Here is a 20,404-nt window from a genome sequence, read left to right on the forward strand (position 1 = left end):
CCGGTGGCGTCGGAGTCCCTCGGTGTCGACGGTATTTGCGTCGACGATTCTTCAGCTGCAACGTGGCGCGGCTCCGTTGTAGGCTTTGGCGCCGATGCCGATGCTGCATTTCCGACATCTTTGTGCCGATGCGTAGTGGCTGCGGCCTTTGGGTCGTGGCCTGTAGTCGATTTATGTTCGACAGGGCGTTTAGTTGACGGCGCCGTAGGAGCGTCTGAAGGCGCGTGAACAGACTTCGACGTCCGTGCCGGAGCAACAGAGGCCGACTCTTGACGGACGGCCTTCTTGGAGGAGGAGTCCTTGTGCACCTTCTGCGGCGCTGTTGGCTCGATAACCTTCTTCGACTTCTGTGGACCGGAGGTGGACGGAGTCGATGAAGGAGCAGGCTTTGATATTTTTTGTGGGACGTCGGCCATCTTAGATGTTGTCGAGTCCGTTAGTTTCAGTTTCGTTTTCTGCTGGACGTCGGCCATTTTAGGTGTTGTCGAATCCGCTGGTTTCGGTTTCGAGTTTGCCTGGACGTCGGCCATCTTGGGTGTTGTAGAAACCGAAGTTTTCGGTTTCGGTTTCGATACGGTGGATGGCGGCTCCGCTTGAGTGTCCGTGGCCGGGCTAGAATGCGGGGCCGGGGATAGCGGTGCAGGGTCGTGGGTAAGGCCGAGTGGTGATCCCGTGACCTGAGCCTGTGTAATATAGACGTCGGGGCATAGCTCTTCCTCTGAGCTATCTTCCGCGGCCCCAAAAACTTCTTCGTCGTCCCCTACCTCCTCGACGTATTCAATGTCCTGGTCCTGTCCTTCGACCTGTTCCTCGGGATCGGACTGGACCTCCGTCGACGGTGGCGAAATTTGGAGGTGATGGCTACCGCCTTCCTCCGCAGGGTCGTCGAATATGTTGTCGGGTGCCGGTGTCGCTCGCTGGGCCTCGAGGCGCGCCGCGCGCCGATGCTTGAGCGTCTTCTTCGACCTGAATTTTGAGCAGGCCATGCAGTCGTCTTCGTTGTGGTCCGGTGACAGGCATTTATTACAGACCGGATGCACATCGATGTGTGGATATTTGGATCCACAGACGGGGCAGAACTTAAACGGGCACCGCTCCATGTTAAGGTCGTCGTGTCTTGCTGCGACGAGAGGGCCTCGAAGTGCGAAGAGTAACTATACTCCGTAGATTTCCAGCTCAGAGAGTCGGACGACGCTCGAGACCGTGCGCAAACAATACCGACGCTGGTAACGAAGGCCTTTTGGCCTTAAGAACAAAGTTTATCGGTTCCGACACGGAGACGTCGACAACCACATCCGAACCCAATGGCGGAAAAAAACAATCTGGGGATGGAGCCGATGCCCATGCGCACTGTAGTCCAGGGGAGGAGCCACCTATCTCGTGATACTTCGAAGACTCTTCCAGGACAACAATGTGCAATCATCCGGACCCAACACTAGGCGGCGATCTATGCACTAGATATGAATTTAGCAGCCCACATGCCTCGAACAGCATGTTACACGCTCACACAAATTCTATGGGCCTCTTGCCCTGGCGCACCGCTCACAGCACTGCCACTCCCTCCCAGGCAGCCCAGCGTAGCACTTCTACGACATCATTGATGACATCCCTGACAACATCATCCAATGAGTCTGTTAGCTTGAGTTATAGTTTACATAGTGGTGGGTAAAGACCATATTACTTTTCTACCTAATTTTGTTCAGCTTGTGTCCAGCTAACGGGTGTGTTTACAAAATGCTGTGCTCTGAATGAATCATACGTGTTTATAGGTATTGAACATGTTATAAATCTTTGCATTGAAGAGTAACTGTGTGTGCAGATGACAGTTGATCACTTGTGTCCAGTAAGTTCCACACACGTTTTTTGGTTAGTCAGAAAAAGTTTCCAACAGGGCAAAGATTATACGTAGTAGATAATAAGAATTATAAGTAGCCTTGAGTTATTGGACAGCATTGTCTCAGCATGACAATCTCTACATAACATAAACGACTGTGTACACCAGGTACTAACCAATGTTCATGTCCTTCTTTTGCTTCAGAACATGGACTATCTGTAAAGTTTTCACCTCTGTGTGAAGGCTGCAGGTAGTATGATCTTTAGCACCTTCAGACCTCAGTTATTTTAAGTGAATAGTGTCTTTTTTGTCAAGGTTTACATAGTGTCTCCACGGTTCTTAGTAGATACTTTTTTAATACTCTGTGGTGTATTTCTTACAAGAGTTTCACTGTCTGCAAAAAGTCTGGAACAGAGTAAATTCTCTCCATAGGGTAATCACTGTTTACAGTACCCACTTTTCTACTCATAGCAACTTCTTTCTCAATGTAGGTTCAGTTACTGTGAGGGGTTTGATACAGATAAAAGCTGTCCGTAGGAGGGCATTATTTTTGGAACAGATACTGAGTATCTTGAGGAACTTGGCTTTCTCTGAACAGAGGTATACATATTGAACACTGTGTGCAATATATCTGTGGTTGATTGTTAATGTGAACAAGGCTACCTGTGAAGTGCATGGTATAGGGTCAATGTTGCAGAAAACACATGCTTGCTACACCTAAGGAAGGCATTGAAGGCTGTGATGGCATTAATGATGTTCTATATTATTCTGAACTATTTTTTAATTACTGTCAGATATCTAATGCCATATTAGTTTATTGAGTAAAGTGTACAAAATAAGCTTGGATGATGTCATCATCAGTCATCAGTGATGCCATCAGTGAGGTCATCAATGATGTTATTTGAAATGCCATTATTGATGTCCTAAATGTCACTTAAAATGTCATGAGTGATGTAATATGTGAGGTCATTAGCAGTGCATGGCAGGGGTGCAAGTTATTGTTAGCTCAGAAATCTATAAATGGTGAATAAATAGCTTTGTCTTCATATTTTCTGCACATTATATCAGCCTTGCATTTGTTACACTGAATGCTAACCTCTGGTTTTGTCTATAGTTTATATGGTGCAGCCCTAGCTACTTGGCAAGCTGAGTGCTTCACAAGTAACCACAATTGTGGAAAATGTGGGGTTGTGTCCTTTGCGGGGCCAGGTAGGACAACGTGACAATACTTGTAAATAATGGGACCTGGTCACGATTAGATTCTGCTACTTTTTTTATTCTGAGCAGGTTTTCAACCCTAAAGAATTAATCCTTGGGTATTAATAAAAAATTTTAAAGTCGTATTTTAATTGCATCACTTTATACACTTTTAAATTAGTCCGAGGTTTCCATGTTGCAATACAAAAACAGTGATTCACTACATACACATATATATATACACTTTCTACACACAAAACAATTGCAAGTTTACCAAATCACATTACACTTTCTACAAACCTATTCTGAGTTGTACCCTAGGAACTAGTTAAACACCAGACCTGCAAGGATTTATTTTTATCTAATGAAGGACTGGTCTCACAAGGGCGAGCTTTTTTCAAAAAGTATTATTCTATTGACTGTGTACACATTATATCAGCCTTGCATTTGTTACACTGAATGCTAACCTCTGGTTTTGGCTATAGTTTATATGGTGCAGGCCTAGCTACTTGGCAAGCTGAGTGCTTCACAAGTAACCACAGCAGAAATAATACTGTAGCATATGTGGAATTTGTGAAAAACAGCATATCCATCTTTATAATAGATTGTCAAGTGTTGGGGTTTGAGGTTGTTGTAAGGTTCCAAAGGGTCTGCGCACAAATCTACATTTTAGTTACACATTTAAACTTAACATCTTTTTCTAAAAAGTGACTTTTAGTGTGCCTTGCACTTACACAATAACATAATTAGAAATTACTCTGAACGCAGCACATTTCTCAGTAAGCATTTTATCATGTCGTTCATACACTCTGTCCAAGGCTAAGTAACACTGAATACAATGCCCTGGATTTGGTTGTCTGGTTGGAGACAGCTCTGAGTCTCAAGAAAAACAATCCCATCAGTGCTGTACCTTTGATACAGTGTGCTTGGAACAATGCTTTTATTATATAAACAACCTCTGAGCCAAATTCGGCAGAGAAGCACTTCTGCAGTTAACCTGGAATGCTGTACGCCAGCACTAATAATTGCAGCTGACTCTTTTGACACAAAAATACATTAAAAATACACTTGCCTTGTAATATAAAGTGAAGTCCCATTACTGCGTACAATGGTGGCGTGAGAGGAGAGGTCTCCCTGTCCAGACAGATCTACGACTCCTGTTCCTTTCCTACAAGAAAAGGAAATAAGTTAATAGAATGATACCAGAGCACCAGAAAAACGCCCTATGTAGGTTTATAGCTCATTTCACTTCATGGACAGTCTTACAATTATAAGAATAACCATAAAAAAACATTTATTACAGGACTAATCAGTGGCACAGTGGTGATGGACAACAAAGAAGGACCAAATTTGAATTTCATTCCTAACACCATTTTGTCAAGAATAGAAACCCCTGTTCCTTAAAATGGGACTTTTTCTCCTGCACTTTTTTAATTGACATTTTCCGCTTGTTGACATTTTTTAGGCAAGCTTATGTAAGATGGAGTGACATAAGCTAAAGCGGTTAGCCTAATAAAAGTGCAGAGGCAAATATCTTCAAGAGAAGAAGGCCATTCTCAAACTTTCATTGGCGTTTACTCTTGACTTGCAAATGTCATTTGCAGACAAAGCTAGGTTTCATGTTGCACCATTAGACTTACGTTCCCTACCCAAACACTACCAACAACTATGGGATCTTATAAATACAGACATGCCAGACATCTGTTTTCTCACAGAGACATGGCTAAAACCCCACACTATCCCCGCAATCACGTTGGGAATCCCTGTTGGATATAAGATCCTTCATCTAGATCGCTTGACAAAAATAGGAGGCGGTGTGGCTGTGGTTTACAAAGAGAGTCTAAAAGTCTCAGTACTTGACCAACGATGCGATGCTCAGATGGAAATAATGATCTTTAGATTTTCCCTTTCCTCTAAATTACAGTGGAAAGGAGCATTGGTATATCGCCCTCCTGGCTCATGCTCTGATTTTTCCCTAACTCTTATGGAACTACTAGCCCCTTATTTTAGAGCCAAGGAAGACTTCATTCTCCTTGGAGATTTTAATGTTCACATAGACCTACCAAATCACCCCGATAGCATGTCTTTGCTTGCTGATCTCTCTAGTCTTGGACTGAAAATTCAGAATAAGGGCCCAACACACCTGGGTGGCAATACACTTGACCTAATCTTAACTAACAGCCCTAAAATAATATGCTGCCCTCCCACCATTATTAGTTGGTCAGACCATTATATGCTAACTTTTACCTTACTAGGTCCTCATCCACCACATCAAAAACCTCTCCCTGCAATATGGAAACGAAAATGGCACAAAATAACCCTAGAAGGACTACAGAGAGTATGGAAAGAACCCACTCTCTCTGAAGAGGATGACATTGAACAAGGCCTAGTTAAGTTTAATAAAGTACTCCTGGAAGCAATTGATTTACTTGCACCGCTAGAATTACATAAGCAATGCACTAAAACCAAGCAAGAAACATGGTATACAGAAGAGCTAAGGGCTGAGAAACAAAAATGTAGGAGTTTGGAGAAAAAGTGGAGGAAAACACATACACCTACCAGTAAAAAACACTATTTGGAGGCACAATCTAACTATTTTAAACATATAAAAAAAGCCAGGAGAAATAAACTTGAGTTACAAATAACAGAGGCAGGGAACTCTACTAGAGAACTTTATAAAATCCTGCAATCATTTGTCAAGCCTATAGCCTGCGAAAGCCCGGATGATTTCAGTCAAACTTTATGCGATGATGTTTCCGCATTCTACGAGAATAAGATTGATTTAATTTACGAGAAAATCACCAAAGCATCAAACACTAGGGATACAATTGGCTCCCCCGTCCCAAGCCAGCTAAGAGCGAAAATAGCAGGCTTACTATGATTCCAGAGATCAGCCTGACAGAAGTCACCACCCTATATAACCTAATCAAATCAGGCTCACCCACAGACTTGCTACCTGCTAAGATGATAGCTCCACTAGGCAGCCTGTTAGCTCCGAGCTTCAAATCACTGATTAACCTCTCACTTAAAGAAGGAAAGATTCCCAGTGACTGGAAAAAGGCAGTTGTGAACCCTGTCCGCAAAAATACCGCGTTACCATGGGCTGACCTCAACAACCTCCGTCCTATATCTCTCCTACACCACCTGAGTAAGATGACTGAGAGACATGACAACATTCACCTGTCTAAATTCATCGAGGCAGCGGACGGTCTGGACCCTTCTCAATCCGGGTTCAGACCAAATCATAGCACAGAATCAGCTCTCCTCTCCGTGACCAATACCATCCGGATGGCACAGGATAGAGGAGGCTCCATGATTCTGGTGCTATTAGATTTGTCCGCTGCCTTCGACACGGTGTCTCATGACACCCTCATCAGTCGTCTGGAGGGGGTAGTAGTGGACGGAACGGCCCTATCATGGTTAAAAAGCTTTATATCTGGCCGCTCACAAAGTGTTCGTCTGGGCTCCCACTCTTCCATCTTCAGGGAGCTCACAAAGGGGGTCCAACAGGGCTCATGCCTAAGCCCCACATTGTTTCATGTGTATGTGGCCCCCCTGGCGAAAATTGTGAGAGAACATGGGTTCACACCAATATCCTATGCTGATGACACCCAGCTATTATTCCCTTTCCAAAATATGACTCCAACAGTAAAAAGCTCTTTTGCTGCAGGAATGAGAGCGATAGCCGGGTGGATGACCTCCAATTGCCTACAGTGTAATGTAGGTAAAACGGAGGTCATGCTCTTTGGAGATGCCCCACTCCTTTGGTCACCTGAGTGGTGGCCTCCAGAATTAGGTATGGCCCCATGCCCAAAAGAAACTGTACAAAATCTAGGTTTTAAGCTTGATCAACCCTTGGTACTCAAAGATCATGCCATACAGGTTACAGGGACCTGTATGAGGGTGATTGGCTTACTTAGGAGAGTCTTCCCCTACTTAGCAGACCACCATAGGAAAACATTGGTGCAGACCCTGGTAATCAGCAGGTTAGATTACTGTAATGGTCTACTCATATCTGCTAATGAGGAACAGCTGGGGAGGCTACAAGTAGCCCAGAACACGGCTGCTAGGTTGATCTTAAACGCTCCAGCCAGATCCTCCTCCCGTCCTCTGCTAAATAAGCTACACTGGCTTCCCATTCGCCAGAGAGTGAAATTTAAGGTCTGTTGCACCATTCACAAATGTTTGTTCGGATCCGGCCCCAGATACCTAACGGAAATTTTTAAACCCTACCAAACAGGTCGAACCCTACGCTCAAAAAAGCAAGCCTTGCTTCAGGATCCCTAGGATCAAAAGAGAGAGACAAGGAGGCCGAGCTCTATCATACAAAGGCCCTACTCTCTGGAACTCTTTGCCTCTCACTCTTAGACTAAACTCCAATCTGCTTGCATTTAGGAAATGCCTGAAGACGTACCTATTTTCCCTCCAGTAGCTCCATCATTGATACACAGATGTTATTGTCTGGCTCTACCTTTGGAAAGAACATAAGCGCGGAGATAGCTCCCTGGAGATCGAATCCTGCGCTATACAAGAACCCAAAAATAAATAAATAAATAGAATGTGCATACTCAGCATTTCACTAGTGATTCAGCATGTACAAAGGGAGTATTTTATAATGGTGCAGTTATGTGAATATCTAGGGCTTCTGTTCCACGGATTCAGAAGCAAAACAAAATACCAGATTCCATATATGTTGAAAGGCGTGACTGGTACGCTAACCCATAAAACTGAACTGCATCATAGAAACATCAATGTAACACACTACATCCTAAAGACAGTACCCCAACACAATGCACTTCATGGGTCTCTACATTGCACAATATTCTAGGAACGTTAGGCCACCTAGGGCTACTAACCCCACCACAGTGCACAGCATCCTAATAAACTAAGCTCCTACACTGCATTGTAATGGCACTAATGGGCCATAGGGCACTGCTACTATGGCACACTAAACCACAGGCCTGGTTCTAGACGCATCAAGCTAATACTCTGGACTGAGTAGGTAAGGTCTCTGACAGAGTAAGCAGTGCCTCAAGTTTACCAGTGTCCAGCCTTGTTTGCCATAGATTCTTTCCTACTACTCTCTCTGGGCAGTACAGACCTCTTTCAAACATTTCACATCCAAGGAAGCAGCACCTAACAGAAAAAGTGGAGGATCCTGAAACTCTAGCCAACTGGATACCTATTTTGAATCAATACAATAATATAACTCTCAAAAGGTGAGTCACAAAACAACCAAAATAACATGTGGAACAATACAAGCTGCACCACAAGGACCATGTGTGTTTTGGAGTGCACACGTATGAGAGGCATGACTTACATAACAACAGTTCTCTTCATCTCACTAGATGGGACTAACCAAGCTGCATGGAACCTCCTGGAACTAGCCACAGCATGTCTGACAGACTAGTCCATGGCATCATATTTAAAGTCTAAAAAAGCAGACTAGAATTATACAGTTGCAAATATGCGGGCTTACATTTTTCAATTACTAAATTGACAGTTTTATATGCCATGTAGATAGCAGTTCGATATTGGGTTGTGATAACAATATGATGAATTTATATAATTACATATATTGTACCTCTTAAGAGCAGTAATTAATGCCATCAAGAGCCATAGAAGATAGTGCTTGTACTTTCAAGCTCCTTATGCTCTAGGATTGATAAACAATTATTTACATTTTGTTAATGATGGTAACCTAATTTTATATTGGCTGTAGAAGCTCCGATGCTCTATTTTTCGAAATGATATTGTCACTTAATAATTTTGAATTGGCCATTTAATATTTTTGAGCCACTCAAATAGTATGTCTTGGTTATCGCAATAATGGAAGTCATAATGAGCCACGGTTGTGTTAAGTGATAATGTGCTACGATGCAAGCTTTTATCTCAATGGATGTTGTAATGTGCTCTAGTTGAAGTGGGCTTTTCTGTTTCATACCAAGGGGTGCCTTAGCAGCAATTTTGCTGGATTCTGGATGGATTGACAGCCACTTATAACTGGTGGTGAGTTTCTATGTCAATCTCTCTATGCCAATCTCTATATGCCAATCTCTCCAGAATGGGAGTTCGGATTCCTTCAATCTCTGTGCCGAAGGGCTTTGGCATCGACTTAGCAATCTGTTTTGGAGGTGCTCTCGGAGTGGCTTTCAGCTTGGAAGAGGGAAGTTCGGTGCCTTTCATGTGAGTGGCGGGGGAGCAAAGACTGCTCGATGCCCCTTTTCTGGTGCTTCCTTAGCGATGCCAACAGGGGTACATGGGTGGCAGTGGATAAGAGGCAGAGGCCTTCTTTCTGTCCTGCTCGATGACAGGCTCCTACTGGAAGCAGTGCTCTTCTTCAGTAAAGGGATGCCTAAGTGAGCAGGGCTTCAGCCCCATAGCTTATGCTACAGTGGTACTCACATCCTTGGGGACATTCTTGGTGTAGGGCCCAACTAGTATCAACATAACTTTATTTCGATCACAAGGATCTTAAAAAGTACATGGAAAAGACAGTATCACCTCTGAGGGTGTCCCGTCCAGTCCAGGTCTTCTCCATCAGAGACGCTTCAGCACAATGTCTTGTGGACTTGGCATCAGTTGGGCCGCTGAGATCCCAGAAGTACGATCCTCGATGCCTAGTGTATCTTGCTCTCTGAAGATGTTGGGCATCTCGGAGAACTGCTGCTACAATTTTAATTTCAAATTTGTTTTATTGATTTTAAGAGCAAGAAAGACAGGCAATGCAAAACAGTAGGTATGCAGGAGGCTTATATAGCGAGCGAGACAGACAGGCACGTCTTCTCTATGAATCTTCAAGGAAGCAGATAAACCATGCCTACACAGACTGCTACAATTTTGAGGGACCCCATGCATTTCTCTTCAGTACCTCAGGGTCTTTTTTATACAGGGGAGAGGCAGTATTTGCAGGTTTCATTATGTTCAGGGGCGCAACTAGACCAGAACTTTTAGGGGGGGTTGACACACCAAGAAATTGGGGCAGAATTAATACTTGAAAGAATTAGGGGCAGGCTAATACCCAGAGCCAATATAACATAAAAGTGACTCGGGTCTGATTCACAAAGGTAAACAAACACCTTTTTGTAAGTTTATGCTTTTGCAGTATTTGCAAAACTGCATTCATGCCTGGAGTTCTCCTCCCCCACTGGGCAGTTTCCACACTTGCAAACGTACTATTAAAATGCCGTTTTTTTAATACTGAAAAGGCACAAACTTACACAAACGTGTACGTTTACCTTTGTAAATCGACCCAAACTGAATATTTTAAACGTATTGGACAAACCCTATGCTATCAGAAAAAACACGATTTTGTGGCTTTTGCAACGTTTATAGACTACTTACATAGAACTTTAAAGGAGGGGTTGAGAGAAATGAAGTAGCAAGCAGTTTGAACAGATTTCAGTACAAAGCACATTAAACAAGTCTTCGTACCGTTATTTAAAAATATTGGCTATTTTGGACAATTCCGTCATGGCGCGATAACATGTTCATTAAGTATTTATTCCTGCATACTTCCTCGAAGTGGCTTAAAAGCATGACATACTGTGACAGAGTTAGTGAAGACTATGCCCTTCTTCAACCGCTTCCGTCACGACCCAGGGATATTTGGCAGCCTTTCCGCAAATATCTTCAGACCCTTGAACATCACTCTACTGATTAGTAATGAAATCCTCTTTTTTCCCCATGACTACTGACATATCCACCTATACTCCACTCAAACACATTTCGATTCTATGTTGGGACTGGAGGCGAGGATGATGCCTTCTTTCTTCACTTTTATTCCATTAGCAGCACGAAGGTAACAAAAAAACTAAATTTCCCATGAACCCTAGGGAAAACGTAGTCAGAAAACAATCATGACAACAACCAATCATGAACAGAGACAATGTCCAATCAGGGGCAACCAGCCCAATATAGTCCTTCGCTAGTGTCCATTCTTCCTCTTTCTTGGCTGCTTCGCAGCAAAGATAAGTACTCTCCAGTTCCTTTGGCTGTTTAATGCTTTGGACTGTAATTTATTTTCATTGTATGCTTATTGTTATATTCTGTACTGTTGCGATGCTAAATGCGTAGGCTTAATAGCTTTCACTGTTGTCAGCTCGCTCGCGCTTGGTTTTGATGTTCGGAGGGGTTGGTTTCACCGTTCGTTACAGATATACACGTCGGTACTTCTGTTCCTTGTTTCCCCCCCTTGGGGGTTCGCGTGGCAGCTTCGTGTGCATTTCATTGTTTTCTGAAGGGCGCCGTGGGGTTGAGGTTTTCCTCATCGATAGGCGGCGGGTATGGTGCTGGCTCGGCTTCTGTGGATCTCCCGCCACTAGAGGGCGCGGGAGGCCTTTGGAGACGCGACGCAGAGTTTGATCTTTTCAGGGTTTCAAACACCGTGTGCGCGTATTTTGTCCAGAAGCCCCCAGTCTGCGGAGAACGCCTGTGAGGGTTGTAGCGGCCTAGGCGGATGTAATTACCGCGTCAGCTGCGTTTCAATGATTAACGCTCCACCGCCTGTGTAGAATATTGTAAGGGTTGTGGAGTCTGTACATTTCGCCATAAACGACTCGAGTGAGGTCTTGTATTTGCCTGTCACTAGGCTGTGTGGGGGACAAGGCCCAGACCGGTGAGAGCCCCTTTGGCAAGGGGGTGTGTGCTTTGTATCAGTTGCTGCCAGCAGTTGTCCCCTGGGGCTTGAACCCCGTTGATTGCGGTGTAACCCTACTGCCTTTGAATTCAGCTGTCACCCAGCTTTTGTATTCATACAGCCCTCCACAGGCCTGTAAGGTTGCCATTCCTGTGCCTTCTTCCATCTATGTCCAGTCATGGAATATTACGAAGAATATCTTGAGGAGGAGGATCCCCTTGCAGAGATGCCCTGGGGGGATGCCTTTTACGACACTGAAGATACCTACATTTATCAGGCTGTTGGCCAGGCTATCTCTTCCTTGGAAGACAGGCTTTCCCTCCAGATTAACGACGCCTTTTCACGCCTTGAACAGCGCATTGAGGCTCCCTCAACTCCAATAGCCCCTCCTGTGGTGCAGGGGCGGTGGGTGACATTTGAAAGTGGTGGGGCGCAAAGTGATTTCCATACAGCAGCGTAGCGAGCGCGCGCAGCGGGCGAACCCGAAACCCAACATTTTGAAAAAAAAAGAAGAAAAATCGTGCATTTTCAAGCAAATTTGTGAAAGCAGGAAGGTTAATAAAGCAATTGTGAAAGTGCAGTTATTACATTAATAGATGGCATAACATAGGTAGCTGCTTATTCAGTATAACCACAGAGCTTCATACATTCCGTCCTATTACGCTCAGGTGCTGAATTCAGACTATAAGACTTTCATGAAAATCTCAGCTCTAAGAGTAGAAGAAGTTGCACAGCAGTTGGGAAACAGGCTTCACAAAGCATTGGTGACGGACAAGTGCTGACAAGCCAACTGCATTTTCCTGAATGGTACTGCCTGTTACCCCATTACCAATAAACAGTTTAGATGTGGAGTAAATAGATTCCTTGTGTTTTCACAGCTTTAAATTAGAATATTTAGCAACTAGAATGGGATGTCAATGACCCATGACTGATGCCAAACAAGCAACAATGGCACATGCAGAGGAGTAAAATGTATTGAACCGTTCTCAGACCATCCACAAGGATCGCTTATAGACTAGCATCTGTCCCACCTACTAGTCATGAGCTACCCAATTATGAAAACTTTGCCCACAGCAGGAGGTGCCACTGATGTGAGTAGTAAAGGCTAAATTTAAGGTGAGCATTACATAACAGAGACACATTTCAGACTCAGATACTGCTGGAAGGGGATCCAGTTGTCTTTTGGCTGGGAAGTCAGGGGAAGCAATGAGGAATATATGTGTGACATGTCACTTTATTTTACCAGGTCTTTGACTTTGATATATCTAAGCACCCTGCTTGCACACAAACTGCACATGTACCTCTGCACTCCATACAGTGGACACTATCTCCCCCATGCTTCACTTCACGTACAGCAGACTACGTGCAGCACTCTGCACACTATGCCTACAATTCCCAACTGAGCCGGGGGCCCTGGCAGCTCTCCAACTGCTATTTACAACAAATATACGGACCCATTTATTTCCTTTGCGAATGCTTGAATGGCTACCTGTTGATGCAGTGTTTCTTTACTTACAATCTTAAAAGCCTATGAGTCCTCCCAATGACATACTTGTACAGGTGATTGATTCGGCTCCTAATTGTTGCATCGGAGAGAGGTTTGGTACGACACAAGTTGGAGTGCCTCTTGGAATACGTTTTCACAAGAATGCACAAACAATAGATACAGTTACATGGATGTTCTTCATTAAGCGATTCCATGGGCAAAAGGCACCTAAGGAGGATTCTACTCTGGTGATACTATGGTTTAGGAAGACCTCAAAGGGCCTGTCTCAATTTCCCTCAGCACATTGTAGTACATCCTGTTGAGGTCAGGTACATCATAAACGTGTATATGGCCTATATATTTCATTTTGTTGTTTTGAATCATTCTAATAGTACTAGTTAGATGCTTCTATGCACAATCAGAATTGGGATAGGGTGTGGGTTGGTGTTGCCAGCGTTTTTTTTTATCAGGTTGTATTTGAGTTGGTAGAAGGTTTTCAGCTGAATTGATTTTTCCTCTCAGTTTCAAGCAGTGGAGGCTGCCTGCCAAGCCTCCATGGCATTCTCTACTTCCCATAAAGTCAGGTTTAATAGAAGCCCCAAATCTGGATCCCAAAATGAGCCAATATTTGCTACATGCTGTGGCCAGCAGCAGAGGACAGGCATGTGACCTGTATGCAGTGTGTGTGGTGCATGGAGATATGTGATCCATAAGTAGTGTGAGTAAGTGATGGAGATCAGAATACATATGCAGTATGTGGGCAATGTGTGATCAATTTCTTCAAACATGTGCAGGGTGCTGGGGATATAATCTATGAGCACATGTGCTGTGTTACTATGGCTCATGGAGAAGTGTGATGCCATGTGCAGTGCGTGGGTTCTGCAACCCTGAGCAGTGAGCACATGTCTAGTGTCTGGGGGTTAAAGATATGTCAGCCTGTGCACGGTAGGTGTACATTTTACATCTCTGTGAACATACACACTGTGTGGACTTTGGAAATGTGCAGGATGTGGGGATGCAGAGAGCGTGTGTATTGGTAACACATAACAGCCTTATCTGAATGCTCCTAGCACCCAGTCAGTAATATTAGTAATACATCTACCCAACACCGTTTGATTTCTAATACTCAAATATCAGCATGGAAAATATATTGGAAAGAGAACCATTTTTCCCCAAACATCAACTTATTATTTCTGATTTTCATCTTGAATATGTTTTTCAGTTTTGACATACATATATTATTTCAACCAAGCAGAAGTGTCTAATTTTGTTCTCTGGCTGCGCACAGGATAGTTACTGGTAGTTAGAGAGCTACCGGTAGCTTGTGAGCTACTTGTTGGAAAAGCCTGATGCATAGGAGATATTTAGGCATGTACGCCGCGTGTGGGGGTGGAAGCTCTGTTTGGATATATGCAGGGCCTGGGGTTCCATATCAAACCGCACATGCGGAGTGTGGGCGATGAAGGTCTATGAGATGTGGAGAGCTCTGTGGACATGTGCAGTGTGGGGGAAAGCTCTGTGGACATGTGCAGTGTGGGGGAGAGTTCTGTGACATGTGCAGTGTGTGTGAGATGGAGAGTTCTGTGGATACGTGCAATGTCTAGGGGTGGGTAGTTCTGCTGGCTCTGTGGTCCTGTGTAGTATGTGATGGTTGGAGAGGTCTGTGATCATGTGCAATGTGTGATGGATGGAGAGCTCTATGAACACGTGCAGTGTCTAGGGAATGGAGTGCTCTGTTAACATGTGTGCTCTGTGGAGTATGGAGAGCTCTTTGAACATGTGCAGTGTGTGGGAGATAAAGAGCTTCGTGATCACGTGCAATTCATGACCGATGGAGAGCTTTGTGATCATGTGCAGTTTGCGAGGAATGGAAAGCTCATTGGACATGTACTGAGTGTGAGGGTTGGACAGGTATGTTGATATGTATAGTGCATAGATAGTGCATATAGTAGAGAGCTTTGTGGACCTGTGCACTCTGTGAGAGATGGTGATATCTATGAACATCTGCATTGTGTGGGGATACAGAGCTCTGCAAACATGTGCAGTGTATGGGATTGTGAGCTCTGTGAACATATGTAGTATGTAGGTTCTGTGGACATGCGCAGTGTGGGGGAGAAGGAGAGATCTATTGCAATGTGCAGTGAGGGGTGAGTTATTTTGATATTTGGGTCGCTCTATTTACATTACATATGTGTGGGGGTGGATATCTATGTGAAGAAGTGCAGTGTGTGGGATGGGTAGCTCTGAACATGTGCATGTGTGGTGGACGAAAAAATGAACATATGTAGTGTGTGAGGGATGAGAGCTCTTTTGACGCGCGCAGAGCTCTTTGGACATGTGCAGTATGTAGGGGGTGGAGAGCTCTGTGGGTGTGCAGTGTGAGTGATGGACAGCCCTTCAGACATGTGGAGTGTGTGAGGATCACTGGCAGCAAATGTAAACAAAGTGTGCAGTTGTGTGTGTGTGTTTATGTCTTCAATGAAAATCTCTCTGCCTTGTACAGAATGTTGGGGAGGCGATGTGTCTTAGCATGAACGACGAGAAGGGGTGGAACTCTCTAAGATTAGAAAAATGGGGCTTAGCTTTTGGACTTAGTCCACTATATCATTACCATGTCCTCGCATTTCAACACTTCTCCCCTGCACTTTGCCCTCCTCGTCCCAGTGCTCCTGCAGGCACTTTAATTAGTTCGAAATGGCCATTCTGCCACTTGGTGGACAAGTCGGCTTGATCTGAAGCGCCGTAGTGCCTAGAACGGGTCTTCGGACGCTACGTTAAGCAACTCAAATACATTGAACTAAACAGATACAGAAGGTAAGTCGACACTCAGGTATAGGAGAAGTGGCAAATGGAGACAAGATGGTAAACAACAAGGCAGGTGATGGAAAGGTAAGTGGACAGGAGAGGAGAAGTGAGTGCATGAAAGGGAAGGGAGAAGAAAGAACCAGAACAGCGAGGGGCGGGCCAATCACAGAGAAATGACAACAGGAGAGCAGCGAGGCTGAGTGCACATTATCTGCAGAAGAAGCGGCGTGTTCAGTCGGTTTTAAAAACACGGAGTCCTCCAGATGCCAGACATGTCTGTGCAGCCTGCCTCTCCCGCCTCCTCGAGTTACTGAGAGCCCAAGGAATATCGCCGCCGCCCTAGGTGAAGTGACACTCCTTCCCACCGCCTCCACCATGCAGGGAGGTAACATGTGCTACTTGCAGAGGTAATAAATAATCTGCATGACCTTACCTTACCACGGACCAGGACCACATGAGGGGCTCTCGTCTCACCGCCGTCTGCTTCTGCCCGGGGTCGCGCCACTCTGCCCCCACCCACGCCGTGCCCCCCTAGCCAATCCTGGTGCTGCATGCAGCGCCAGGATTGGCTGGTCCACCGCGCAACATCCATTATTGGATGCACGGTGGACCAGCCAATCCTGGCGCTGCATGCAGCACCAGGATTGGCTAGGGGGTACCCTGTGTACTCGCCCTGGGCAGCCTTGGAGACCCGGCCGGGCTGAAGCCGCACCCCCGGCCCCTTCTCTATGGAAAAGTGTTTTTCGCGCAAAGGCGCATGCGCGGGCAAGTCTCAGCTCGGGATCCTCATGCGCAGCTGCAGCAGACCAGCAGACCCGCCCCCCACCCCCACCCCCCGCACCCTGCGCACTCCGGACCGCCCAATTACAGGCATCAACGTGACCATCTGAGCCCTCCCGCGCTGCGCTAATTTGAAGAATTCGTGGTATGTGTTTGTTTAGCAGTGCCACGGTGCGTCCACGGCTTAGTGGGGCTACGCCCCTACGCCCAAATGGACGCACCGCGCCTGCTGTGGTGGATTCAGACGCTTTTGAGCGCCTACGTCAGGCTTTTCTTGATAGTCGGGCAGCACAACCGGTTGCGCCTCTTCTCCCTCCCCCACCTCCGACCACCTAGCCTAAGGATCAGGACACCTCTGGTGATCCTGAGACTGAACCAGACCCTTCGGGGTCTTGGCCCCCCCCCCCCGCCCAGCAGTTCCCCCTCCAGTCACCTCGGACAAGTTGGACCTAAACAATATTGTTCATCCTCGCTCTTCGGAGTGGGTCCCGGGGGAGAAGGTGGCCACTTATGTGGCAGAGCACATCCGCCATCCTTTGGAAAAGGAGGCCCGGAATTGTCTGCGGGCGGAATGTCCTCGTCCTTCATTGGAGGGTAAAGTAGCCCTTACCCCGGAGATTGACCCCAGGATGCATACTTTCCTTCAGAAATGTATTTGCAATCCGAAAAAGGTGATCGATAGGTCCTGGTGAGCTTGCCAGGACAAGCTTCTGGATGCCCTCAGCCCAGCTACGAAGATCTTGGACATGGCTGAGGAGGCCAAGGAGTCCGGCTCCATTATTTTTTCTCAAATCCTCTCCAACTGGGCTCAAAGAGTCGTCATCTTCTTGGGCAATGCCAATTGTGGCCTCTCCACAGAGCGCTGCAGGTCCCTTCTCACCGAAGTTGGGTGACCTCGCGGACTCTGAAGCTGGGGCCGTGGCTCAAGGGGGTCTGTTTGGCGAGCCCTTCGTGAAGGAGCTCGGCAAATTTGTAAACACCTTCACTTCCCTTGATATTGCACAGTCCACAATCCGTAAGATATTTCCCCGTGTTTTTCGCAGGGCCGGACGAGGCAGGGTTCGCTCGGTCGGTCGAGATCACCAGCAGGGTAACCAGAAAGGCTCTGGACAACAGCAGGACCAGTCCAGCTTTGGGAATTTTTATCCTACGAGAGGACGCAGAGGCAAAGGAAGATGATTCCGTGGAGGTGCCTCCAGTGCAAACCCCGGTGAGTGTTCGTCTCTCTTCCCAGTCAAAACTAGGGGGGGTAGTTGGCAAGTTACTACCAGGCTTGGTTGTCTCTCACACACGATGCGTGGGTTCTCCAGACGGTGCAAGGGTTTCAAATAGAATTCATGGGGCCCGAGTGCAACCCTCCCCTCCACGTCCCATTCAGTTTTCAGCCGCGGATGCTGCCCTTGTGGATGCAGAGGTCTCCTCGCTCCTGCACAAGGGTGCCATCTCCCTCTCTGTCCGCCACCCGGAAGGGTTTTTAAGCAATATTTTCTTAGTAGACAAGATGGATGGCGGCAAGAGGCCCGTCATAAACTTAAGCGAATGCAACGAATGGCCGGTTTACCGCCATTTCAAAATGAAGGGCATTCACCTCCTTCGAGTTGTTTTACGCCCCGGCGACTGGATGGTCCGCTTGGATCTCAAGGATGCTTATTTATATGTCCCAATTTTTTTCCACACAGGAAGTTCCTGCAGTTCATGTGGGGAAGCTGCATTTACGAGTTCACCTCCCTCCCGTTCTGCCTCTCGTCGGCGCCTCGGTGTTTTACAAAGGTCTTCAAGCCAGCGGTGGAGTTTTTGAGGGCCAGAGGGGTCAGAATGATTGTGTATTTAGACGACCTCCTCTTGATGGCTTCGTGCCCTCATCGCCTGGAGGCTCAGCTTCAGTTGGCGGTAGTCTTCCTACAAGGCCTAGGTTTTGTGATCAACAGGCACAAGTCTCTATTACAACCGACCCAGACTCTTACCTTCTTGGGGTTCGGCGACGACTCGACGTCGTCTTCTCTCAGTCTCCCGGCCAAAATTTTTTTTCCAAGATCCGCCACGAGTTGCGTCGGGTTCTGGCCACCCACCAGGTATCCCTCTGTCAGATAGCGCGGGTGGTGGGCCTCTTGTCAGCCCCGATTCAGGCCATTTTCCCGGGCCCCTTGCATTACAGGGCTTTGCAGTGCCTCAAAGCGTACTTCCTTCGGAAGGGGTACCCTTACTCACACAAGGTAGCCCTGACTCACGAGGTGAGATCCGAGATCCAATGGTGGTTAGACCATATGGAGGCCTGGAACGGGCGTGCGATCTTCGGCTCTACCCCTGATCTAGTGATAGAGTCCGATGACAGCAGGCTCGGTTGGGGTGCGCGCTGCGGGGATGAGTCCACAGGAGGTTTGTGGTCTCCAGAAAAACAGAAATTACACATAAACTGTCTAGAGCTTTTGGCAGGTTAATCTGCCGTACGGTGTTGGACGAGAGTCTTAGGGCAGTCGTGCGTCCTCCTGAAGATGGACAACGTTTCGGCGGTCCGGTATGTGAACCACCTGGGGGGCACCAAATCGAAAGCCTCTCAGACCTGGTGGCAAGTTTTTGGCAGTACTGCCTAGACAGTCAGATCTCAGTCCCAGCCAAATATCTGCCGGGTCGAGACAACTTGGAGGCTTAACTTCCAGTCAGGCCACTTCCGGGATTCCAGCATGTGGATGCTGAACGGAGCTGTCTTTGCAGCCTTGAGCGACCATTGGGGTCCGTTCTCAGCGGATCTGTTTGCATCCCGTATGGACCACCAGACGCCCCGGTTCTTCATCTGGAGGCCGGACCCCTCGCCAGCGGGTCCTTACCGATCTATAAATACATTTAGGTCAGCGATTCCCTCTGGTCATGTTCCAGTCAATGGTATCCCGGTTGGGGAACACCCCCTGGTTTGCAAGCTTCTACGGGGCGTGAGGCTGTCCTTGCCCCCTGAGCCTTGTTACTCCTCCCTCTGGGATGTCAATCAGGTTCTTAACCTTTTTCTTTCCTGGCAGCCTAACCGGTATCTGACTCGGAAGGAGCTTTCTGCAAAGTTGGCTATGCTCCTCTGCCTGGCTTTGTGTCGACGGGTCTCGGATGTCCAGGCCTTGGACATTACTGGTAGGATTTTCTCTCCTGAGGGAGTAACCTTTACCCTTCTGCGACACACTAAGTGTCATACCAGGGTTAATTCATAACTGTGGTCAGATGTCTCAAGGCGTATGAAGAAATGACGGAGGAATTCTGTCCCCATGGAGAGCTTCAGTTACTCATTTCACTCCGGAAGCCCTTAAAGCGGTCTCTTCACCCTTAGATTACCAGGTGGGTTTGGTGGGGTATGCAGGAGGCTGGCATTAGTTTGCGGCATTTTGTTGCACACTCCACTCGCAGAGCAATGGCTTCGAAAGCATTTGGATTGGGCGCACGCCTGGAAGATATCCTTAATGCGGCAGATTGGTATTCGGACTCTACCTTTAAGAGGTTCTACTTCAAACCAGTTCTAAACATGGCGCAACTGGTTGTGGGCAAGCTTTGAACAAGCATAATCCTCGTCTCCAGTCCTGACATTGAATGAAAAATTTCCTAGCTAACGTAACAGAAAGTTTCAATTCTATTAAGGACTCGGGGGCGAGGATTATCCCACCCATTGCTCCAGGAGGAGATCCCT

At 46.5% G+C, this 20,404-nt stretch overlaps 1 protein-coding gene across 2 annotated transcripts in view; it reads right to left on the minus strand.

The window, feature by feature from the left end:
• The window catches only part of RARS2 (arginyl-tRNA synthetase 2, mitochondrial), a 286,247-nt gene that overhangs the window by 178,411 nt on the left and 87,432 nt on the right, over positions 1 to 20,404 (minus strand). For both annotated transcript variants that reach the window (XM_078648190.1, XM_078648191.1), the window contains one exon: positions 4,104 to 4,199. In XM_078648190.1, the coding sequence (XP_078504316.1) occupies positions 4,104 to 4,199 (96 nt within the window). The remainder of the gene's footprint in view (positions 1 to 4,103; positions 4,200 to 20,404) is intronic.

This window comes from Lissotriton helveticus, chromosome 6 (assembly GCF_964261635.1).
Source record: "Lissotriton helveticus chromosome 6, aLisHel1.1, whole genome shotgun sequence".
NCBI classification, from domain to species: domain Eukaryota; kingdom Metazoa; phylum Chordata; class Amphibia; order Caudata; family Salamandridae; genus Lissotriton; species Lissotriton helveticus.